Genomic DNA, 22,345 nt, shown 5'->3' with positions numbered 1-22,345 from the left:
AATATCTACATAGAACTGCCTGTATCTTTGTGCCAACCAAACAAAATTGTCCATGCATTTGTGCCAGCAGAATGTTTGTGTGAATCAAATATAAGGGTCTACAAAAAATTTGAAAATACCAGGCACACCGCCCCTATAATACAAAACGCTTGTCTCCATACACACTTAGATGTGTTGCCTTCTTGTGTTGGTCTCTGCAGACAGAAATCGGCACTGGAGAATACCATCGGCCATATATAATGTAGAATTGGTCTTCCCTATCGGATAGAGGTTTTGTACAGTGCCTGGAACCCAAAATCCCACTGAATCCTGGACGCCAACTAACCTGAACATATAATATTTGTGGGTGTGTGTATCTCAGTTGGTGCATCTAGGGTTTGTACACTTTATTCCAACATGCTGGACAAGGGCATGGGGCTTCGTAGGAAAGGGGGCAGGGCCTAAGATGCACCATTTTGAACCATATATACCTGCCCACATTGGCCCCCATTTACTAATGTGAGTACACCTAAATTCTGCTGTAGTTTGACACGACGGTAAGTAAAATTATCTGTGCCTACTGTAACAGCTTACCTAATTTGTGGCACTTTGCACTGTAATTCTGTGATAGATTTGAGCAGGTCTAGACAGCCTAAATTTACGCCATCTACAGGATTAGAAAATCTGCTCCTTTTGTCTTTCACAATAATAATTAACACCAAAAGAGCCATGCAACAGTAAATAATAAAACTCACAATCTTTATTCAATCCAATCCAATAAAAATACATATCAAAGTAATTGCTTCAAAGTGGTTAAAATAGGATCCTATGTAGTAGCACTAGGTAAATCACCCAGACTAAAAGTGGTCTACAAATATCAACAATATAGCAACTGGACCACTGTGCAAATTAGCAAAAGTGAGTAAGATAATGGGAACAGCTAGGCACATAATTACAATACCGGGAGAGCCACAAGAAAATACCGGCAGTCCAAAAAGTCCCATCAAACTCACTCTACAAGGTGAAGCCCATGTAGTTGTGTATGCAGCAGTGTGCCAGCACACCAGAAAGGTAAGCAATCACTGAATACCGCTGACAAACTACAAGTGGAACAAGTGACGTATTATACACAAGGTGGTATGACCTCCAGCGACTCCCCCACGCACGTTTCGCCCAGCGACTTCTTCCAGGCTCTTTTGGTGTTAATAGGGTCATTGTACCACGCTCCTGGCTATTGTTATAGGAGTTTTCGCAATGATAAGGAAAATTTGTGAAAAATACTTATTCAGAAAATATACAAAAAAAAGTTTCCATTATATTACAGGATTCAAAGACACCGGGGAGTATTGGCGATCTTGGTATACTTCATCCACTTTTGAGGATAATCTAGAGAAGTTGTACCTTCAGCTGGAGCCCCTGTACCTCAACCTTCATGCCTTTGTGCGCCGAAAACTGTATGAACGATATGGAGCAAAGTACATTAACCTGAAAGGGCCAATTCCTGCACATCTACTGGGTGAGTCTATAGCAAAACTGCTCCAAGCAGGGCAATGCAAACCCATAGAAACAGTCCTTACTGGAAACGTTTTCAGCAGTGATGTAAGCTTTGGGGTAGCGGGGGCACAGACTCTCTTACACACAATAATATAATCTGGCACTGGTAAAAGACAATGCTTTTTTACTATACAAATTAATACTTTTTTGTTTCTTTTTTCAATAGTTTTTATTGAGTTTTTCATTTCAAACGGTTAAAGAAAGTACATTACAGTTTGGTTTGTTAGTGTCAAGCAGAATACCATGAATAACAGGGGATCAAAGGAGAATTTAAGTTCCAATATAATACAATTATTCAGATAACATTCCTTATTTTAGGCAAAGCATCATCCTATTCTTTATTATGCTTCAATGAAGCAACCTTCTACTTTTTTCTAATAATCATGTTCTTTGCCATTAGTGACATCAGTCATCGTTTAACTCTTTGTAGCGGGTTTGGAGCTCTGCATGAAATAAATGGAGTGTGATTGGTTACACAGCACAGCATGTTGGAGATAAAATGACATGATAAAAGATGGACATTCACTTAAAATTGTTGTCCGAGGTTGAGTTACATGGCTGCTTTCTTCTGTCCACAGGCATGGCAGCTCAGTCCCGTTCACTTCAATGTAGTTACAGAAACATCTGAGTCGGCTGCGCTCCTGTTTTTGTAACTCTTGTAGTCGTAAAGGGGAGCTATGCAAATGGTGTAGCTCAGCAAGATGCTCTGTTTATGGTAACTCAGGAGTTAAACAATTCAGCTTGCTGTATTAGGCCTCATGTACACAACCATATGGATTTTGTGGTCTGCAACCTCGGATTAGCAAAATACGGATAGTGGCCATGTCCATGCCATGTTTTATGCAGGCCTAGTAGTAGAAATGCCTATTCTTGTCAGCAAAAATGGACAAGAATAGGACATGTTATATAATTTGTGGGATGAACACAGGAAAGCGGACAGCACACGGATGACATGGCATTTTATGCGGTTCCATAGAAATTAATAGGTACTCGTCCAAACCGCAAAAAATGCAGATTGGAAGGAGACTAAAAATATGCTCAAGTGCATGAGGCCTTATGCCGGCCACTAGGCCATCCCGCAACTCTTCCTACCGCCGGCTGGCGCTTCGCCATGAAAGGACGAGATGGAAAAAAACATTTAAAGCTTCAACTAGATGTCTTTACACGATAAGTACAGTAATGCATGCCAGAATCCAGGCGCAATTAAAATTCTACATAGTTGCATTAGATCAGTGTGCTTTTCATAACCTTTTATATGTGCAGTTGCTGAACCCATTTATTTTCTGCAGGCAACATGTGGTCACAGCAGTGGAATAATATCTATGATATGATGATTCCTTTCCCTAACAAGACCAACGTAGATGTCACTAATACCATGATCGCACAGGTAAGACCAAGTGAATTAATACAACTATGGACCCTTGATCTTTGCTAGTCTTTATGAAAAATCCAATAAAATGTGTAGAGGACATGAATAATACAGAAATTATAAAGGAACAATATACTTCTATGTTATAATTGCACAAAATACTGCCAAAGTACATCAGCAAATTATTGTCCATAGATTTTGTTCTCTGTTCCTACAAAACGTTAAAACAAGAATACAAAGAAAATAAAAGAAAAATTAGTAACTAATGCCGTAAAAAAATTTTTTTTTTATATATATACTTTATTTATTTTTCTTTACTCCGTACTCCATACACCACTGAGCTGTCGGCGGTGTACTGAGATCTGAGTTTTAAGCGCACACTGAATGGTGCACTTTAGGGATGTAAAAGTGCAGTAAAAAAAAAAATGAATAAAGTATATTTGAAAAATGTTATTTAGGTGATTAGGGACAACATAGTAAAAATTATGATAAAAGTTCAGTTACTCTTTAAAATCCAGGATATAAATACCACTTATTGGAGGCAGCCATGCATAGTAAAATACAAAAGATGGGATACATACATTGATTTCTATGCAAATGCCCTCTTAAAGGGGTTCTCAGGAATGAAAATACTTAAATATTATTTTGCAATAAATATATTTACAAATACCTTTCATTACTTCCTAATGATTGATCCCAAGCCATTCTATCAGTACACCCAAAACCTGTCCTAATCACACAGGAGGACAAGTTCCTTCACCACAATGAGCCATAGTGCTGCCTCATCCTCCTCTCTGCTCTGCTTGTCAGGAATCATGATACAGGTGAATCTCTGTGGGAATGGATAAGATGAGGAGACATGAGAGGAGGGTGAGGTGTGGATAATGAGCAGCAGCACTTGTATGTAGTCTCTATTACCAGAGCCCCACGTTACCACAGTCGGCCCTGTCCGTCCTCGCTGTACTTCATGTCTCAGATTCAGCTAAAGTTCTTATCATCTGTATTCAGGATCATAATCCCTGACAAGTAAAGGTCCATTCACATGTCCGCAAAAGGGTCCGAAACCGTTCCGCAATATTGTGCGGACCCATTCATTCTTTATGGGCCCGGATGTGAAGGGGAGAGCACACTATGTGCTCTCCGTTTCCGCATTTGCAGAGCGCGGCCCCGAAATTCCGGTCTGCAGCTCCGCAAAAGATAGAACATGTCCTATTCTTGTCCGCAGCTGCGGACAAGAATAGGCATTTCTATAGGGAGTGCCGGCCAGGTGTGTTGCGGATCCGCAATTTGTGGGTCCGCAACACACCATGGACGTGTGAATGGACCCTAAAGAGGAGGAGGAGGCAGCGCTTTACCTCAGTGTTGTAAAGTAACTTGTCCTCCTGTGTGATCAGGACAGGTTTTGTGTGAACTAATAGGACAGTGGCCATTTTGTTTCCCCTGATGATTGCTCCCCAGACAAAACGAGCCATTATAAATAATAAAAGGTATTTGAGAATATATTTATAATAAAGTAATATTTAAGTATTTTCATTTTCTTAATTCCCGGAGAACTCCTTTAATCAACTACTCAACTTGAAGAAAACACTGAGATTTTTTTTTAAGTGCCCAGTGAGATACCATTTTATCACAGTAAATGAGAATACTCCTTGTACTGCTTGCACAGTTATGATGGTGGGTGAATAATGATGCACAAGGAACAGTTTCCACTTCCAAAACATTTTTTCTGGCTTGTTTTTGTCTTTGCTTCAGAACTTCTTCCCTATCAAGATAAAATGGTTTAGATGAAAAATCCATTGTGGTCGTGTGGCCTGCATGAGCTATGTGTGGAAGATGAAATGCATCATCTCCAACCTCTGTGGATGTGCCTAGGGCTTGATAGAGATGGTACACAATAGGGTAGTATGTTCACACTGGTTGATCAAATAGAGCAAGTGTAAGGCTCACCTTGTATGGTTACGCTAGAATAGGCGTAACTCTATTGAGGGCTTGATAAGCAAGAGCCGGTTCTTGGGTGTGCTGCTGCAGGGTATGGGGTTCCTCAGAAGAGATGTCCAGTCCCTCCGGAGAATCATTTTAGGAGAAAGAAAGAGTTCCTGCTTCGGTGCTCCAAACCCACTTGAGCCGGTCTTATTTAAAAGAAAATTCTTCTTTATTAAATAAAAAGTGCATGTGACAACAACATGTTTCGGGGAATCTTAAGCCCCCTTCATCAGGTTGAAAGAGTACTCTTTTAACCTGATGAAGGGGACTTAAGATTCCCCGAAACGCGTTGTCTCATGCACTTTTTTTAATATTTTTTTTTCTTTTGAATAAGACCGCCTCAAGTGGGTTTGAAGTGCTGAAGCAGTAACTTTCTTTCTCCTTGCATAAAATCTTGCATAAAAATAGAGCTTCTATAGGGCTTGTCTCTTTTAAAGTGGGCTTATCTGATTTAGTAAGGCAAAAACCTGATGTCAGAATGATGACAGTTGTGGGCACAGCCCATGAGAATTGATTTTGGTTCTCCATCCTTCAGACAATCAGTTTTCCTAGCTGGTCTAGTGTTAGAAATCACTGACCAAAGACTGATGTGTATATACATTCTATCAGTGATTGTGTAGGCTCTGCTCCTGGTTTTGGCTCACAGAGGTATGGTATAATGGAAAAATGTGCACCTGTTCTGTATTTCTGACCCACACTTGGTTTTGGCTAGCAATCATTGATGGAAAACACAGACCAAACCCTGATGTGTGAATAATGCCTTAATGGGGGCAGTGAGAATTGGGTATATAGCCTTGTGTATTACTGTATTATTAGTGTCTCCATTTATTGTTAATAATGTATTTTTCTAAAGACATTTAGACCATTCATGACAAAGTTCTAAATTGCTGAATGCCTTTTTCCGACCTTCGAAAAGCTGTGTTAAGGTATACAGTTAGTAGTTTCAGCTAAACATTGGCATATAGGTTTAATATAGATATTATTTTCAATATATACCCTGTAAAAGTTTCAGCAAATAAACTGACCAGTAGTTCCCTAGCAAAAGTTCTTTAGAAGTACTGGAAATGTTGGGAGCCCTCTAGACCATATTTGGCTTGGAACTCCTGCAATGAGAGCTTCTTGCTTTCTTGAGGGTAGAGTAAATACTTTAAACTTTTAATACCCTGTTTCCTTCCATTGACTGAATAATTTGCTGATGTTGCCAGCTGCAAGCTCTAGAATATCTAATCAGGGCATGTACTTTAAGCATTGATATTCATTCATAGTGGTTGAGTAGGTAATCCAGGTAATAATTGGCTGTAAGAAGGACTGATGTGATATTGGTAATATTGAATGAGGCAGGGCCAGTAGACCCCAAGGATGGGCAAGTTGTTTGTATAGAAGGGTATTTGAGTAAAATAAAGTGTCATGCATCCATGCGTCTTATTCAGTGTCCTTTTACCTCACATATTTATTGCACTGTTCTGTTTCATTATTAGGGCTGGAACGCAACTCATATGTTTAGGGTTTCAGAGGAATTCTTCACATCACTTGGTCTCCTTGAGATGCCCCAGGAGTTCTGGGATAAGTCCATGTTAGAAAAGCCAAATGATGGCCGGGAGGTGGTGTGCCATGCATCTGCATGGGACTTTAAAAACAGGAAAGATTTCAGGTTGGTTCTTGTGTGAACAGTGTTGCATTTGTATTATAAAGAAAATTAATATAATTCATTATAATAATAGTAAATGTAAACAATAAAAAAGCTGCTTGAAAATAGATAGACAATAATGATTGCTTCTTATGTAACTGTTGTCAGAAAATACCGGTTATATAAATCAATTATATAATATCAGAACATTGCTTACACAGAGATGAGCGGTACTATATGGACACCGTGCAGTAACTATGTGCCATAAATCAGTTTTGTACTTGACTGGATCCAGAGGCAGCTCCAAATTGGATTTTTCTCCTGCGTCTTTAGGGCCCCCTATGACTTCAGAGACAGAGCCCACTAGAGGAGCTTTTGGTACTCTGTTGGGCCAGTCCAACCTTTACTGTTTCGGATGTAGATCTGACAACCCAATGCTTCTGGCTTCTTTCAACTTCTTGAAATGTCAGAAGAAGTATAAGCAGCGCCAGCAACAGATCATCTCCCTGCTTATTGGCCAGAAATCTTGTGACTAGTTTGGCAGCAGGAGAAGATGTCACAGGAAGAGGCCTCATGCACTGCTGGGTGGGTGTGGGATCGGATTATGTAAGTTGTTACTTCTGATGGGCTGGTCTGGCTATCAATGTGGCAGGCTGTTCCTGAAATTGATTGGGTGTTAAAAGGGTCCATTAGTCTGTCTTATGTATGAAAAGGGTCCATTAGGCACCAGTTGGGCCCTATAGCAGCTGCATGCTTTGCATCCATTGGAGTTACCCCAAGAAAATATTTTACCTGCGAAAGATGTTCATAATTTTATATGATTCTCACACTTCTGTGGTCCACAGGATAAAGCAATGTACCACCGTTACTATGGAGCAGCTGTTCACTGTCCACCATGAAATGGGCCATGTTGAGTACTATTTGCAATACAAAGACCTTCCAGTCTCTTTGCGCAAAGGAGCAAATCCTGGATTCCATGAGGCCATAGGAGATGTGCTCTCCCTTTCTGTATCCACCCCAAGCCACTTGCAGAAAATTGGACTGTTAGAAAATGTTGTAGAGGATGAAGGTGGGTTACTGTTCTTTATAAAGTAGAGTTGTGTTTTTGCCCACACTATGTAGGGACCCTGAATGAAACTGTTGACCTCAGGGAACCAATGAGAGTTATGAGTCATATACAGTGAGGAACAGAAGTATTTGAACACCCTGCAATTTTGCAAGTTCTCCCACTTAGAAATCATGGAGGGGTCTAAAATTCACATTGTAGGTGCATTCCAACTCAGAGACAGAATTTAAGAAAAAAATTCAGTAAATCAAATTGTATGATTTTTAAAGAATGTATTTGTCTTGCACTGCTGAACATAAGTATTTGAACACTTGAGAAACAGCAAAAATTTTGGCTCTCTTTGACCTGTTACTGTGCCTTTAAAAAGTCCACCTCTACTCTACTCATTAATCTAACTTAGTAGCACCTGTCTGAGCTCTTTAAAGACACCTGTCCATCCCACAGTCACATGCCAACTACTACCATGGGCAAGGCCAAAGAGCTGTCAAAAGACACCAGAGACCAAATTGTGGACCTCCACAAGGCTGGAAAGGGCTACGGGGCAATTGCCAAGCAGCTTGGTGAACATAGATCAACTGTTGGAGCAATTGTTAGAAAATGGAAGAGGCTAAAGGCGACCGTCAGTCTCCCTTGGACTGGGGCTCCATGCAAGATCTCACCTCGTGGGGTATCACTGATGATAAGAAAGGTGAGAAATCAGCCCAGAGCTACAAGGGAGGAGCTGGTCAATGACATGAAGAGAGCTGGGACCACAGTTTCAAAGGTCACTGTTGGTAGAGCACTACACCGTCATGGTTTCAAATCATGCATTGCACGGAAGGTTCCCCTGCTCAAGTCATCACATGTCCAGGCCCATCTGAAGTTTGCCAATGACCATCTGGATGAGCCAGAGGAGGCATGGGAGAAAGTCATGAGGTAGAACTTTTGGTCTAAGCTGGGTCTTCCAACATGACAACGACCTGAAGCACACAGCCAGGATAACCAAGGAGTGTCTCCGAAAGAAGCATATCAAGGTTATAGAGTGGCCTAGCCAGTCTCCAGACCTAAATCCAATAGAACATCTTTGGAGGGAGCTGAAACTCAGTGTTGCTCAGCGACAGCCCCGAAACCTGACAGATCTAGAGGAGATCTGTGTGGAGGAGTCGGCCAAAATCCCTGTTGTAATGTGTGCAAACCTGGTCAAGAACTGCAGGAAACGTTTGACCTCTGTAATTGCAAACAAATGCTTTTGTACCAAATATTAACACTGATTTTCTCAGGTGTTCAAATACTTATGTTCAGCAGTGCAAGACAAATTCTTTAAAAATCATACAATGTGATTACCTGAATTTTTTAATTTTTTTTATTCTGTCTCTCAGAGTGGGAATGCACCTACAATGTGAATTTCAGAGCCCTCCATGATTTCTAAGTGGGAGAACTTGCAAAATCGCAGGGTGTTCAAATACTTCTGTTCCTCACTGTATGATAAAGTACTAATGAGGCCGGTTACCCAGGGGAAATGTTAGATTTTCTCCCACATAACCTACTTTGAAAATGGAAGCTAACACATATTCTGTCATAAGGGAAAACTCAGTAAGGGGCATATAAATCTCCTGAGTGTGTTTGTGGTTTTTTTTTTGTTTACCAAAAAAATGAGGGTGAAGATGATGAATGCCATCTTAAGAAGCCAATTTTATCTTCTCCCTTTTAAATCTTGTCTATTGCAGAGAGTGATATTAATTACCTCCTTAAGATGGCTCTGGAAAAGATTGCCTTCCTGCCATTTGGCTACCTGATTGACCAGTGGAGATGGAATGTATTCAATGGTCGCACTCCGCCAAATCGATATAACTATGACTGGTGGAATCTGAGGTAAGCCTTGGGTCATTAATTTCAAAGTATTTCAAATGCAGAAGAATTGGGTTTGTGACACCTGATAATATTGGTAGTAGTTTTACTGATTTAAGTATAAGGCTACATATGCATTATGAATTCTGGTTCTGAGATACGGCAGAGGATTGCAAAACGCTTCAGTTTTGTCCCCATTCATCATCAAAGGGGACAAAACGGAACAAACCAGATCAGAATGCATTTCATTTCCGGTTTGTTAATTTTTTTTAACCAGACACAAAACTGCTGCAAGCTTGCAGCAGTTTTGTGTCCGATCTGCGTATCTGAACAAACCGGATCTGGCATGAAAATCTATGTAAGTCAATGGGTGCCGCATTTTTTTCAGTTATGGAAAAAAACGGATCCGACACCTATTGACTTGCAATTAGTATTGAGCAAACTTGTGGTTTCAAGTTCAACCTACAAGGTTTGGGTTTTTCTAAGAATTCCGTTATGGATTCTGCTATCACTGACCATATGGTCCATGGTAACGTAATCCTGAACAAAATTTTTTGATAACCCAAACCTTGTTCGCCGAACTTGAAACCACAAGTTCGCTCACCAGTACTTGCAATGATTTTAATGTTAATGTAAAGTTCAGTTTCTATTTAATAAAACTGGATCCGGACGAAACGGATGCATCCGGAAGTATTAAATGAAGCGGAAGCGCTTTATTCAGGTTTTGAGATCTCAAGACCTGAATAAAAAACGCTGATGTGAAAGTAGCCTAATTCATAATGGGTTTCATCATATTAAAGGAGAGCTTATTAAAATCACATTAAAGGGGTTTTCCAATATTGATGACCTATACTCTTACCCAGAAGCTAAAATCTTCTCCACCTAGGCAACGTAGATTTGCCAGTTTGTTTGTTTTTTTATGTGTTCTGGTTGCAAAAATTTGTCCTTTTCAGTTTGTGATTTATGTCATATTTGTATTTCAGAACAAAGTATCAAGGAATCTGTCCACCAGTGCCCCGGGATGAAATACAGTTTGACGCTGGAGCAAAATATCACATCCCGAACAACACCCCCTATATAAGGTGATTTTATAACTTTTTTTATTTTTTAGGAAATCTTTACAGTTTTTTTTGTTTCCATTCCGTTTTTTTACAGGTCCATATGTGGAACCATTCACTTCAGTGTCTTGGAAAAAATGGAAATGACTGTGTGCATTCCGTGTCCACAAGTCCGTTCCACAAAAAATAAAAAAAGTCCTATTTTTGTCTGTTTTGCGGACAAGGACAGGCACTGTTAGAATGGATCCGCAAGAAAACTGGATGCAAAACTTATGCCATCCATTTTTATTTATTTTTTTATTTTTTTTATGCGGACCGCAAAATGCATATGATCGTGTGCATGAGCCCAAAGAATGGCATCTCTTCCAGAAACGGCTCCGCACCAGCCAGTGGGTTATTTCTAGAATTGTCGCTTAGCTTCATTGAAGTTAGTTTGGTTGAGCGGTAATACCATACACAACCTGTGCACAGGTTACATAGCTTTATAAAGTGTTGTTATTATATCCCTGCCCCCGCAAATCCATGCCTCGCTTAATACATGACAATATCCTGGTGGCCTTAGAAGCAGCTGATTGACATTGTATGCTGTTATTTAACCTACCATCCACAAGGAAACCCAAATCCTTCTCTATAAGTGACTCCCCCAGTGCTACATCACCTAGGACATATGAAGCACAGAGATTATTACTACCAAAATGCAGAACTTTACAGTTATCCACATTGGACCTCATTTGCCAAGTTGATGCCCAATCACTCAGAGTGTTCAAGTCAGCTTGTAGTATATGGACATCTTCCAAAAACTGTACAGTACTACACAGCTTAGGCTCATCTGCAAAAATAGAAATGGTGCTATTAATCCCGTCCTCTATATCATTCATAAATAAAATAATAGAGGGGCCAGCACTGAACCTTGGGGTACACCACTTATAACCTGGTACCATTCTGAATAGGAATCATTGACCACAACTCTGTGGACACGGTCCTTCAGCCAGATTTTAATCCAATTACAAACTGTACTTTCCAAGCCAATTTACTTTACCTATTAAACATCTATGAGGGACAGTATCAAAAGCCTTTGCAGAATCCAGAAACACTATATCCACAGCCGCCCCTCTGTCAAGGCTACTGCTCACCTCCTCATAAAAACAAATCGGGTTAGTCTTATAACTTCTGTCCTTGGTAAACCCATGCTGGTTATCACTTATTATTTCCAGTTTACATTTGCCTTGCACCAGTCACTTGCCACTGTACCAGTCCCTAGAGAATCTTTAAAAAGGGACACAGCAATGATTGAACTGAGCGCTTTAAGAACTCTTGGGTGTAATCCATCTGGACCCGGAGCCTTGTTCACATTTACCTTATTTAACTTGGGTTGGACCATATTTACAGTGCATCCAGTAATATACTCAACTGGCTAACATCCCTGGCACCACCAATATCAGTTAATTTCTCCTCTTTATATACAGACGTGGACAAAATTGTTGGTACCCTTTGGTCAATGAAAGAAAAAGTCACAATGGTCACAGAAATAACTTTAATCTGACAAAAGTAATAATAAATTAAAATTCTATAAATGTTAACCAATGAAAGTCAGACATTGTTTTTCAACCATGCTTCAACAGAATTATGTAAAAAAATAAACTCATGAAACAGGCATGGACAAAAATGATGGTACCCCTAACTTAATATTTTGTTGCGCAACCTTTTGAGGCAATCACTGCAATCAAACGCTTCCTGTAACTGTCAATGAGACATCTGCACCTCTCAGCAGGTATTTTGGCCCACTCCTCATGAGCAAACTGCTCCAGTTGTGTCCGGTTTGAAGGGTGCCTTTTCCAGACTGCATGTTTCAGCTCCTTCCAAAGATGCTCAATAGGATTGAGGTCAGGGCTCATAGAAGGCCACTTTAGAATAGTCCAATTTTTTCCTCTTAGCCATTCTTGGGTGTTTTTAGCGGTGTGTTTTGGGTCATTGTCCTGTTGCAAGACCCATGACCTGCGACTGAGACCAAGCTTTCTGACACTGGCTAGTACATTTCTCTCTAGAATTCCTTGATAGTCTTGAGATTTCATTGTACCCTGCACAGATTCAAGACACCCTGTGCCAGACGCAGCAAAGCAGCCCCAGAACATAACAGAGCCTCCTCCATGTTTCACAGTAGGGACAGTGTTCTTTTCTTGATATGCTTCATTTTTTCGTCTGTGAACATACAGCTGATGTGCCTTGGCAAAAACTTCGATTTTTGTCTCATCTGTCCACAGGACATTCTCCCAGAAGCTTTGTGGCTTGTCAACATGTAGTTTGGCATATTCCAGTCTTGCTTTTTTATGATTCGTTTTCAACAATGGTGTCCTCCTTGGTCGTCTCCCATGTAGTCCACTTTGGCTCAAACAACGACGGATGGTGCGATCTGACACTGATGTTCCTTGAGCATGAAGTTCACCTTGAATCTCTTTAGAAGTCTTTCTAGGCTCTTTTGTTACCATTCGGATTATCCGTCTCTTAGATTTGTCATCAATTTTCCTCCTGCGGCCACGTCCAGGGAGGTTGGCTACAGTCCCATGGATCTTAAACTTATGAATAATATGTGCAACTGTACTCACAGGAACATCTAGTTGCTTGGAGATGGTCTTATAGCCTTTACCTTTAACATGCTTGTCTATAATTTTCTTTCTGATCTCTTGAGACAGCTCTTTCCTTTGCTTCCTCTGGTCCATGTCGAGTGTGGTACACACCATATCACCAAACAACACAGTGATTACCTGGAGCCATATATATAGGCCCAATGGCTGATTACAAGGTTGTAGACACCTGTGATGCTAATTAGTGGACACACCTTGAATTAACATGTCCCTTTGGTCACATTATGTTCTGTGTTTTCTAGGGGTACCATCATTTTTGTCCATGCCTGTTTCATGAGTTTATTTTTTTACATAATTCTGTTGAAGCATGGTTGAAAAACAATGTCTGACTTTCATTGGTTAACATTTATAGAATTTTAATTTATTATTACTTTTGTCAGATTAAAGTTATTTCTGTGACCATTGTGACTTTTTCTTTCATTGACCAAAGGGTACCAACAATTTTGTCCACGTCTGTATATATATATATATATATATATATATATATATATACAGAGCCAAAAAAAAACCTCTAGTAAGGCCTCCTGCACACGACCGTTGTGTGCACCCGTGGCCGTTGTGCCATTGACTTTCAATGGGTCCGTGGAAAAATCGGAAACTGCACCGTTTGGCAGCCGCATCCGTGAGCCGTGTTTCCTGGCCGTGAAAAAAATATGACCTGTCCTATTTTTTTCACGGCCAACGGTTCACGGGCCCATTCAAGTCAATGGGTCCGTGAAAATCACGGATGCACACAAGATTGTCATCCGTGTCCGTGATCCGTGATCTGTGTCCGTTTTTTCCTATCATTTCAATGGCAAACTTGACTTAGATTTTTTTTTTCATTTTTCATGTCCGTGGATCCTCCAAAAATCACGGAAGACTTACGGAAGAAAAAACGGGCACGGATCACGGACCTACGGACCCCGTTTTTGCGGACCGTGTAAAAAAACGTTTGTGTGCAGGAGGCCTTACTCTGCCTTTTCCTTATCTTCAATGACACCCCCCTTCCTTTTCCATTATTTAGGGAACCTACCTGCTATCCTGCTCGGTTTTTTAGCATGTGTATGTATATATAATATAATTTTTGGGGATTTGTTTTGCTCTCTTTTGCCACCTGCTGTTTGCCTTCTATTTTTGCAGTTTTTAACTCTATTTTACAGATTTTATTAAGCCCTTTGAAATTTACAAACACTACAGCTGACCCCTCAGATTTGTATTTTTTAAATGCCCTTTTTTGTCATTCATTGCTCTTTTCACAGTAGCTGTAAGCCAGGGGTTTAATTTGAACTGTCTATACTTGTTACCTACAGGAAAATAATTTTTTTAGTGCAATTACTCAATGTGGATTTAAAGCTCTCCCATTTATCCTCAGTATTATTATGTGACAGTAGCTGCTCCCATATAATTATATTGTGGTCACTATTACCTAGTGTTTCTCGAACACTAACATTTCCAACAAGTTCTGCATCATTAGAGATTACCAGATACAACAGAGCATTACCCTTAGGCCTCTTTCACACTACCGTTTTTTTTTTCCGTTTTGCGGTCCGTTTTTTGCGTTCCGTATACGGTCCGTATACGGAACCATTCATTTCAATGGTTCCGCAAAAAAACGGAATGTGTTCCGTATGCATTCCGTTTCCGTATTTTCGTTTTTCCGTTCCGTTGAAAGATAGAACATGTCCTATTATTGCCCGCAAATCACGGTCCGTGGCTCCATTCAAGTCAATGGGTCCGCAAAAAAAACGGAACACATACGGAAATGCATCCGTATGTCTTCCGTATCCGTTCCGTTTTTTGCGGAACCATCTATTGAAAATGTTATGCCCAGCCCAATTTTTTCAATGTAATTACTGTATACTGTATATGCCATACGGAAAAACGGAACGGAACAACGGAACGGAAACGGAACCACAACGGAAGCAAAAGAACGGAACAACGGATCCGTGAAAAACGGACCGCAAAACACTGAAATGGACATACTGTAGTGTGAAAGAGGCCTTAGCGGGAGCTTCTACAATCTGGCCCAAAAAGTGGTCCTGCAGCAAGTTGATGAATTTTCTCCCCTTTGCGGTTGAGGCAGAATCATGACCCCAGTCAATGTCTGGGAAGTTAGAATCTCCCATTATGACCACTGTAACAGCCTGTGCAGCCCGCTCTATCTATTTGGTTATACAGTTGAACTTCTATCTCCTCTGTGATGTTAGGGGGTCTATAGATTACACCAAGTATTATTTTTCAGTGTTTATCTCCCTTTGCAATTCCACCTATAAGGTTTCAACATCCTCACCCGCAATTGTCTCGTCCACACACGCCTTCATGTCACTCCTCGTCCGCACACGCTGCCTCCTTTTCTATTGACTCTGTCTTTCCTTGTGTAAAACCCTGAATATTAACAGCCCAGTCATGAGAAGAGTCCAGCCATGTCTCAGTGTGTAAAAGATCCATGTTTTTCTAATTTTGTACAACCACTATAAACCAAACTGGTTGCAGACTTAACACTGGCTAAGGGTACTTTCACACTAGCATTATTCTTTTCCGGTATTGTCCTAATGCATTCTGAAAGGAAAACAATCCACCCAGTATGCATCAGGATGTCTTCCGTTCCTTCTATAGTATTTGACCGGACAAAATACTGCCAAAATACCTGCCGGATCCGGTTTTCCGGTCTGCGCATGTGCTGGGACATAGGAGGAGCTATTTTCACTTTTGATCTTTGGAAAAATGTAAATACCGGATCCGTTCTTCCGGATGAGACTGATCCTGTATATCAAAAACCATATTTCTGTTTGCATACGGTTTGCCGGATCCGGCAGGCAGTTCCGTTGCTGGAAGTGCCTGCCGGATCCGAACAATGCTAAGACACTCATGTACTTATTCTTCTGTGTTTCAGATACTTTGTAAGTTTTGTGCTACAATTCCAGTTCCACGAGGCACTTTGTGCTGCAGCGAAGCACACTGGCGCTCTCCATAAATGTGATATTTATCAGTCTCGTGAAGCAGGCAAGTTACTTGAGTGAGTATGAATAACATTTATTTAACTGCTTTTGTGCTTAATACCTGTAATATGCTTCTAAAAGGGGTTGTCAGATTTGGGCATTCCCCTTTTTTGTTAGGCTAACCTTTGATAAAAGCTAATCGCAGGGTGTCCTGCTGGACCCAACAATCAGCTGTAATATGTGAGGGAAACTGGTATCAAGTGTTCAAAGTTTGCCCTACAGTGCCACTGCAGGAGAACTTCAGTTCCTAATGAAATCAGTAGATTGTCAAGGACATGGTGAGTCCTCCTAAGCCCAAGATGTTCTTTGTAGCTGCTCTCCTATCCTTATTACTTCAGAGTTCCTGCAGAACTGAAACAGCCGAAGCTTAATGGCATCTGTCAGCAGATCTGTACCTATGACACTGTCTGACCTGTTACATGTGCGCTTGGCAGCTGAAGGCATCTGTGTTGGTTCTATGTCCATATGTGCCGGCATGGCTGAGAAAAATAAGGTTTTGCCAGCATGGCTGAGAAAAATGAGGTTTTAAAATATGCGAAGGAGCATGTAGAAGCAATGGGGGCGTTGCGTTACACCTAGAGGCTCGGCTCTCTCTGCAACTGCTGCACCCTTGCATCTCTTCACTGGATATAGTACTCAAACTGTTACTGACCTTTTGGATGTGATGGATTAGCAGAAACAAGTAAATACTGATTCTTCATTACTAGGGATGTTCTCCGTGCTGGTGCTTCACATACTTGGCAGGACATTCTCAAGAACATGACCGGAACGGACAAAATGGATGTTGGGCCCCTGTTGAAATACTTTGAGCCGGTCACTAGATGGCTGGCAGAGCAAAACAAAAACAATGGAGACATACTTGGCTGGCCAGAATTTACATGGACACCCCCTATTCCTGATGGATATCCTGGAGATATTGGTAAGGTTGCATGTGAAATGTGAAGATGCAGAAATATCTGTAGCCTTTTGTGATTTAGTTCTGCTGCAACTACTTATCTTAGGCTAGGTTCACATCAGCATTTGAAATCCGGCTTTAGAACAGAATACTGGAAGTGTTGTATATGCCAGCCAGCGCCCGATGGAACCCATACACGACAATGGGGTTTCTGGCATGAATACTGGCATTCTGTTGAAAAAAATACCACTGCATGCGGCTGTATTTTGATCCATCAGGTGCCAGTACCGAACACTGGAATTTCAAACTCCTAAGGTTTGGTTTTCTCACATATAGCGTTTTTTATATAAATATATTTTTGAAATGGTGTTTGGTTTTTTTCACCTTTTTTTTTACCCCAGAACACTGTGGTCAGATATTAGCTGTAATTCAATAGTGAAATCTAAAACGCAGTACAAAGTACGTTTGTTTGTGGCCTTTGAGGTCCTTTTGAAAAAAAAAAAATTTGAAACGCTATATGCATTTTGCCTTCCTGATTCCTGAGTTCAATTCGATTGCCATCCTGAGGCAACTGGAGTAGGAGAACAGAACGTGGCAGCTGGCACTGGCCACCACAGCTTTTGATGAGGTATTTTGTGCTGCATTGTGGTTTCTGATGCGGCTGGGGCAGTTTGTGTTGCACTGAGGTATTTGGCTCTGCTGGGGCGGTATTTGGCACCACAAAATGGAATTGCTGGCCCTGCCTACTTATGTTGACCCTGCCTTCTGTCAGTTTGGACCCACCTACAACATGGGGCCACTTTTATTTATTTCTTTTTTTCCAGGGCCACTTTAAGTTCCCAGTCCGCCAAAGCTGTCAGCATGTCCCCTTTTATACCTTATCCATAGTTACTATATGAGTCCTATGATTTCTGTTCTTCTCTTTGCAGAGAAAAATGCTAATGAGAGGCAGGCGGAAGATTTCCTAAGTCAGTACAACTCTACAGCAGAGGTGGTGTGGAACGCATATACCGAAGCTTCATGGGCCTATAACACAAACATCACCGATTACAACAACAAAGTTATGGTGAGGAGTGAAAACTTTCAGGAACATTTCAGAATTTGTCCTGAAGGGTGTATTCACATGGGGCAGATATGCTGTGGATTTTCTACTTCTGGACTCTTGCAGCATAATACAGTATCACCAAAGTGGATGACATTTTACCAAAACCCATTTGAAAAGTGTGGAAAAACGGATATCTTGACCACTGGTGTGGGATTTAATTCTTCAGAATTTAAATTTATGTTGCAGATTTTCATCCACAGCAAAATCTGTATATAACACGTGGATTTGCTGCAGATATTTGCTGTGGATTTGCAGCAAAAGCTGCTGCAGATTTTTCTGCTCAATATTTCTTATGTAGATGCATCCATGAGGGATCCTATTTTAATTTTTTGTTTGTTTTTCAAATCTCTTTGGGTCTAAAACTCTGGGCTTATAATTGTTAGGGACTTAAAGGGGTTATCCCATCTTAGACAATGGGGGCACATCGCTAGGATATGCCCCCATTGTCTGATAGGTGCGGGTCCCACCTCTGGGACCCGCACCTACAACGAGAACGGAGCCAGCGAGAGTTGTGGCTGGAGGACCCCGGGTTTCCCAGGGTCCGACCACACCAGGCGCAGCTCCCCGCCTCTCCCATTGAAGTGAATGGGAGCGCACCGCACATGCGCAGCCAACGCTCCCATTCATTTCTATGGGGCCGACGGAAATAGCCGAGCCAGCGCTCGGCTATTTTCAGCGGCTCCATAGAAATGAACGGAGGGCGGCTGCGCATGCGCAGTGCGCCCTCCTTCACTTTCTCTGCTCTGTTCTCCTTATAAGTGCAGGTCCCAGCGGTGGGACCCGCACCTATCAGACAATGGGGGCATATCCTTGCGATATGCCCCCATTGTCTAAGATGGGATAACCCCTTTAAGGGTCTGTGCTCCAATTTTATTGTTTACTACTACAGAGCCAATTCAAGTGCAGACATTCTATACCAGAAACAAGCTTCCTGTATAGATCTAGTATCAGAAGCACTTGGTGGTCTCTGGGTGGTCAGCTGGGTCCCACCGTGATCTTCTCACAGAGATGGAGCACTGACTGGAAGAGGGCTTGTCAGACGTGCTCCTAGGCTTTCCTTCAATCTGAGATCCCGATCATGCTGCTCAAAGTGTGTCAGCCACATGTGTTTCCAACAGAGTTCCTGTAGACATTGTGTCCACCCCTTTCTCATCCCTGTTCCTATGATCAATGGGGGTTGTTCTTTTAGCTGCCGCTAAATACAGTAAGGCAAGACCCTTCACCTATGCAGCACACTGCCTGGAGCCACCAGAATGAGAACTTGAAAGCTTGCTAGAGGTGGATTTATTATTATACAGGGTTTTCCAGGAATAAATAGAACCCTTTTATGCTGACATTCAGAATGACCACCTACTTCCTAGCTGATGTTTGGGTACCTGTTGGATATTGTTACAATTTTTAAATCATTCTAAATTTAATGGAAGCTGTGTTAACCATGCTTCAGTAGCCCCATCTGGTGGTGACTTCTGACGTCATTTAACTATTTGACTCTGTGATACAGGAGATTTCTAGGAATCCCTGAGCCCTATAAAGATACATTTTGAGGATCTTTTGTGTATAGATAACTCAAAGATGAGGTAAAGTGATGTGGCCAGATGATTTGAAATGCATTGGTTTCACTTGAATATAAAGCACCGCTGGTTCCCTGATGGACTGATGTTGGGGGGGGGGGGGGGCGGAAGTTGGGGACGTATGCATATTTGGCTAACACACTGCCCTCACACTGATTCTACTTACCTGGCTCCCTGCATCGTTCCTGGTCCATACGCGGCTGCCGCTGCTTCCGTGAGCAGATGAAAACATCCGGTGTCGGGGTGCTTCAGCCAATGGCAGGTGGTGACGGGAACGAGCCCCCCCTAACGTCACCCGCGATGCTAGGGTGGCTCGTGCCTGTCACCGTCTGCCATTGGCTGAACTCCCTCATCCCCTACACTAGATGTTTTCATCCACGCATGGGGAGAAGCAGCGGTGGCCGTGCGGGGAACAGGAGCGACGCGGGGAGCCAGGTAAGTAGAATTAGTGTGAGGGGCCTGGTATATCCAGCCTCGAATAACCCCTTTAAGTTTAAAGTGTAAGGGCATGTTCACTTGGGGCTGAATTTCTGCAGCCAAATCTGCATGTGTTACTTGTGCATTTCGATGTGGATTTGCTGTCTATTTCACCATATGCATTGCGAAATCTACGGTAAAATGCAGGTCAGTTTACCCTGCAGATTCTTCTTTCGCAGCATATGGATGCAATTTTTTAAAACTCTCATCCACTTTGGACCCCAAAAGAAGATAACGTGGGTGTCATTACGACTCACAAGTCCTCTACGTTGGGTGTGGAAGAATGGCAGTACTTTGGCTAAAGGTTGTAAATGATTTTACTGCTCTTGCTCCTTTACAGCTGGAAAAGAACCTGGCGATGTCTAATCACACTCTACAGTATGGGAGGCAGGCAAGGAACTTTGATTACAGTGATTTCCAAAGCGCAGAGACCCAACGTCTACTGAAGAAGCTCAGTGACATTGACAAGGCTGCTCTGACAGAAGACGAACAGAGACAGGTGAGCGCTGATATTTCACATGTTGATCGGCTATTTTTATTCTTTCATAAGAATTAAGAGGCCAGTTAGTAGACTGGGGGTAAATTACACAGGAAGTTAAGAACATTTGGTCAGAATTCTATGACTACATTTTCCTGCATGTTGTTTCCCAACAGTAATAGACTTTTGCTACTGATTCTGATCTTAATCTGATCCAGTTAGTTTAGGATCATGTAGTGTTTCTCAATTAGATGGTGTCTACGCCAGGGATGCCCAACCTGCGGCCCTCCAGCTGTTGCAAAACTGCAACTTACAGCATGCCTGGACAGCCTACAGGAGGGCATGCTGGGTGTTGTAGTTTTACAACAGCTGGAGGGCCGCAGGTTGGGCATCCCTGGTCTACACCAAACACGCTCATTCCCTCTAGTCCTCAGTCTTTCCTCCCCAATTGGTCTTAAAAGGGTTGTTTGATTGACAGGGCCAGGCTGTGGCAAAGCATCCAGGACAGGGCTGACCACAGAAATGAGTGGAGTTTAGGTGCAACAAGAGCAACAGCAACAACCTCATTGCACCAAAGCCCTAATTTGCATATTGAGAAAGAGTATCATAACTCTTTGGAGCCTCAGATCAACAAAAGAAAAAAAAAAGTGTTTTTATTTTAGTTAGATGGACCACATTTATATGTCCATTGAAACTTTTTACTAAGGAGGCCCCTGGTGACAGATTCCCTTAAGGCTGGGTGCACACCTGAGCGTTTTACAGCGCGTTTCTACGCGCTGTAAAACGCTCAACAGGTAAAAAACAATGATTCCCTATGGGCATGGTTCTCATCTGAGCGTTTTACAGCGCGTATGAACGCGCTGTAAAACGCCCTACGCCCCAAGAAGTACAGGAGCTTCTTTGGGGCGTATTGTCGCGCGTTCCCGCACATAGACCTCGCGGGAACGTGCGACAATGGGCGTTTGCTTGTTTTCTCGCACGTATGTAAACGCCCGATAAGCACGCTTCTAAACAGCGCTTATCGGGTACGCTTAGGTGTGAACCCGGACTTAAATTTGCCCTTAGGCCTCTTTCACATGAACCATATGGATTGGCTCAGGGTGCGTTCAGTGACACGCTTACCATTTTGCAAGCAAGTTCAGTCAGTTTTGTCTGCAATTGCTTTCAGTTGTTCATTTTTTTTATTTTTTATTTTCGCGCGGGTCCAATGCGTTTTTCACGCGCGTGAAAAAAAACTGAAGGTTTAAAAACGACATCTCCTAGAAACCTTCAGTGAAAAACGCTATTCGCTTCTATGCGGCCAGGACTGCGTGAAAAACGCAGAATATAGAACATACTGCGATTCTCGTGCAATGCAGAACTGATGCGTGAAAAAAACGCTCATGTACACAGACCCATTCAAATGAATGGAGTCAGGATTTAGTGCGTGTGCTATGCGTTCACTTCACGCATCGAACCCACGTGGAAAATGCGCTCATGTGAAAGGGGCCTTAGAGCTTATAGAGGTCAGCCCAATGGATATCATAAGTGAGGGCAGGGGTGCCATATTAGTGGTTTTCTGAGTGTGCCTCTCATTCCTGCAGCCAGATCCACCCATACATTGCACGATTGGCCATTCATTTCAAGGGCTGGCAAATAATGCTACAATTTGCCAATGGGTTAGAGAAGTTCGATACCTTCTGAACAGATTATTATATACATATATGTGTGTGTTTTTAATTGTTCATGTACAC

At 41.9% G+C, this 22,345-nt stretch overlaps 1 protein-coding gene across 2 annotated transcripts in view; it reads left to right on the top strand.

Moving 5' to 3' along the window:
- The window catches only part of ACE (angiotensin I converting enzyme), a 90,286-nt gene that overhangs the window by 35,767 nt on the left and 32,174 nt on the right, over positions 1-22,345 (top strand). For both annotated transcript variants that reach the window (XM_044298165.1, XM_044298164.1), the window contains exons 5-14: positions 1,304-1,495; positions 2,823-2,920; positions 6,364-6,536; positions 7,358-7,581; positions 9,285-9,429; positions 10,389-10,487; positions 15,981-16,103; positions 16,794-17,005; positions 17,911-18,047; positions 20,475-20,633. In XM_044298165.1, coding sequence (XP_044154100.1) covers positions 1,304-1,495; positions 2,823-2,920; positions 6,364-6,536; positions 7,358-7,581; positions 9,285-9,429; positions 10,389-10,487; positions 15,981-16,103; positions 16,794-17,005; positions 17,911-18,047; positions 20,475-20,633 — 1,562 coding nt within the window. The remainder of the gene's footprint in view (positions 1-1,303; positions 1,496-2,822; positions 2,921-6,363; positions 6,537-7,357; positions 7,582-9,284; positions 9,430-10,388; positions 10,488-15,980; positions 16,104-16,793; positions 17,006-17,910; positions 18,048-20,474; positions 20,634-22,345) is intronic.

The sequence above is a fragment of the Bufo gargarizans genome, chromosome 6 (assembly GCF_014858855.1).
Source record: "Bufo gargarizans isolate SCDJY-AF-19 chromosome 6, ASM1485885v1, whole genome shotgun sequence".
NCBI lineage: Eukaryota > Metazoa > Chordata > Amphibia > Anura > Bufonidae > Bufo > Bufo gargarizans.
This window is presented reverse-complemented; position numbering and strand designations above follow the sequence as displayed.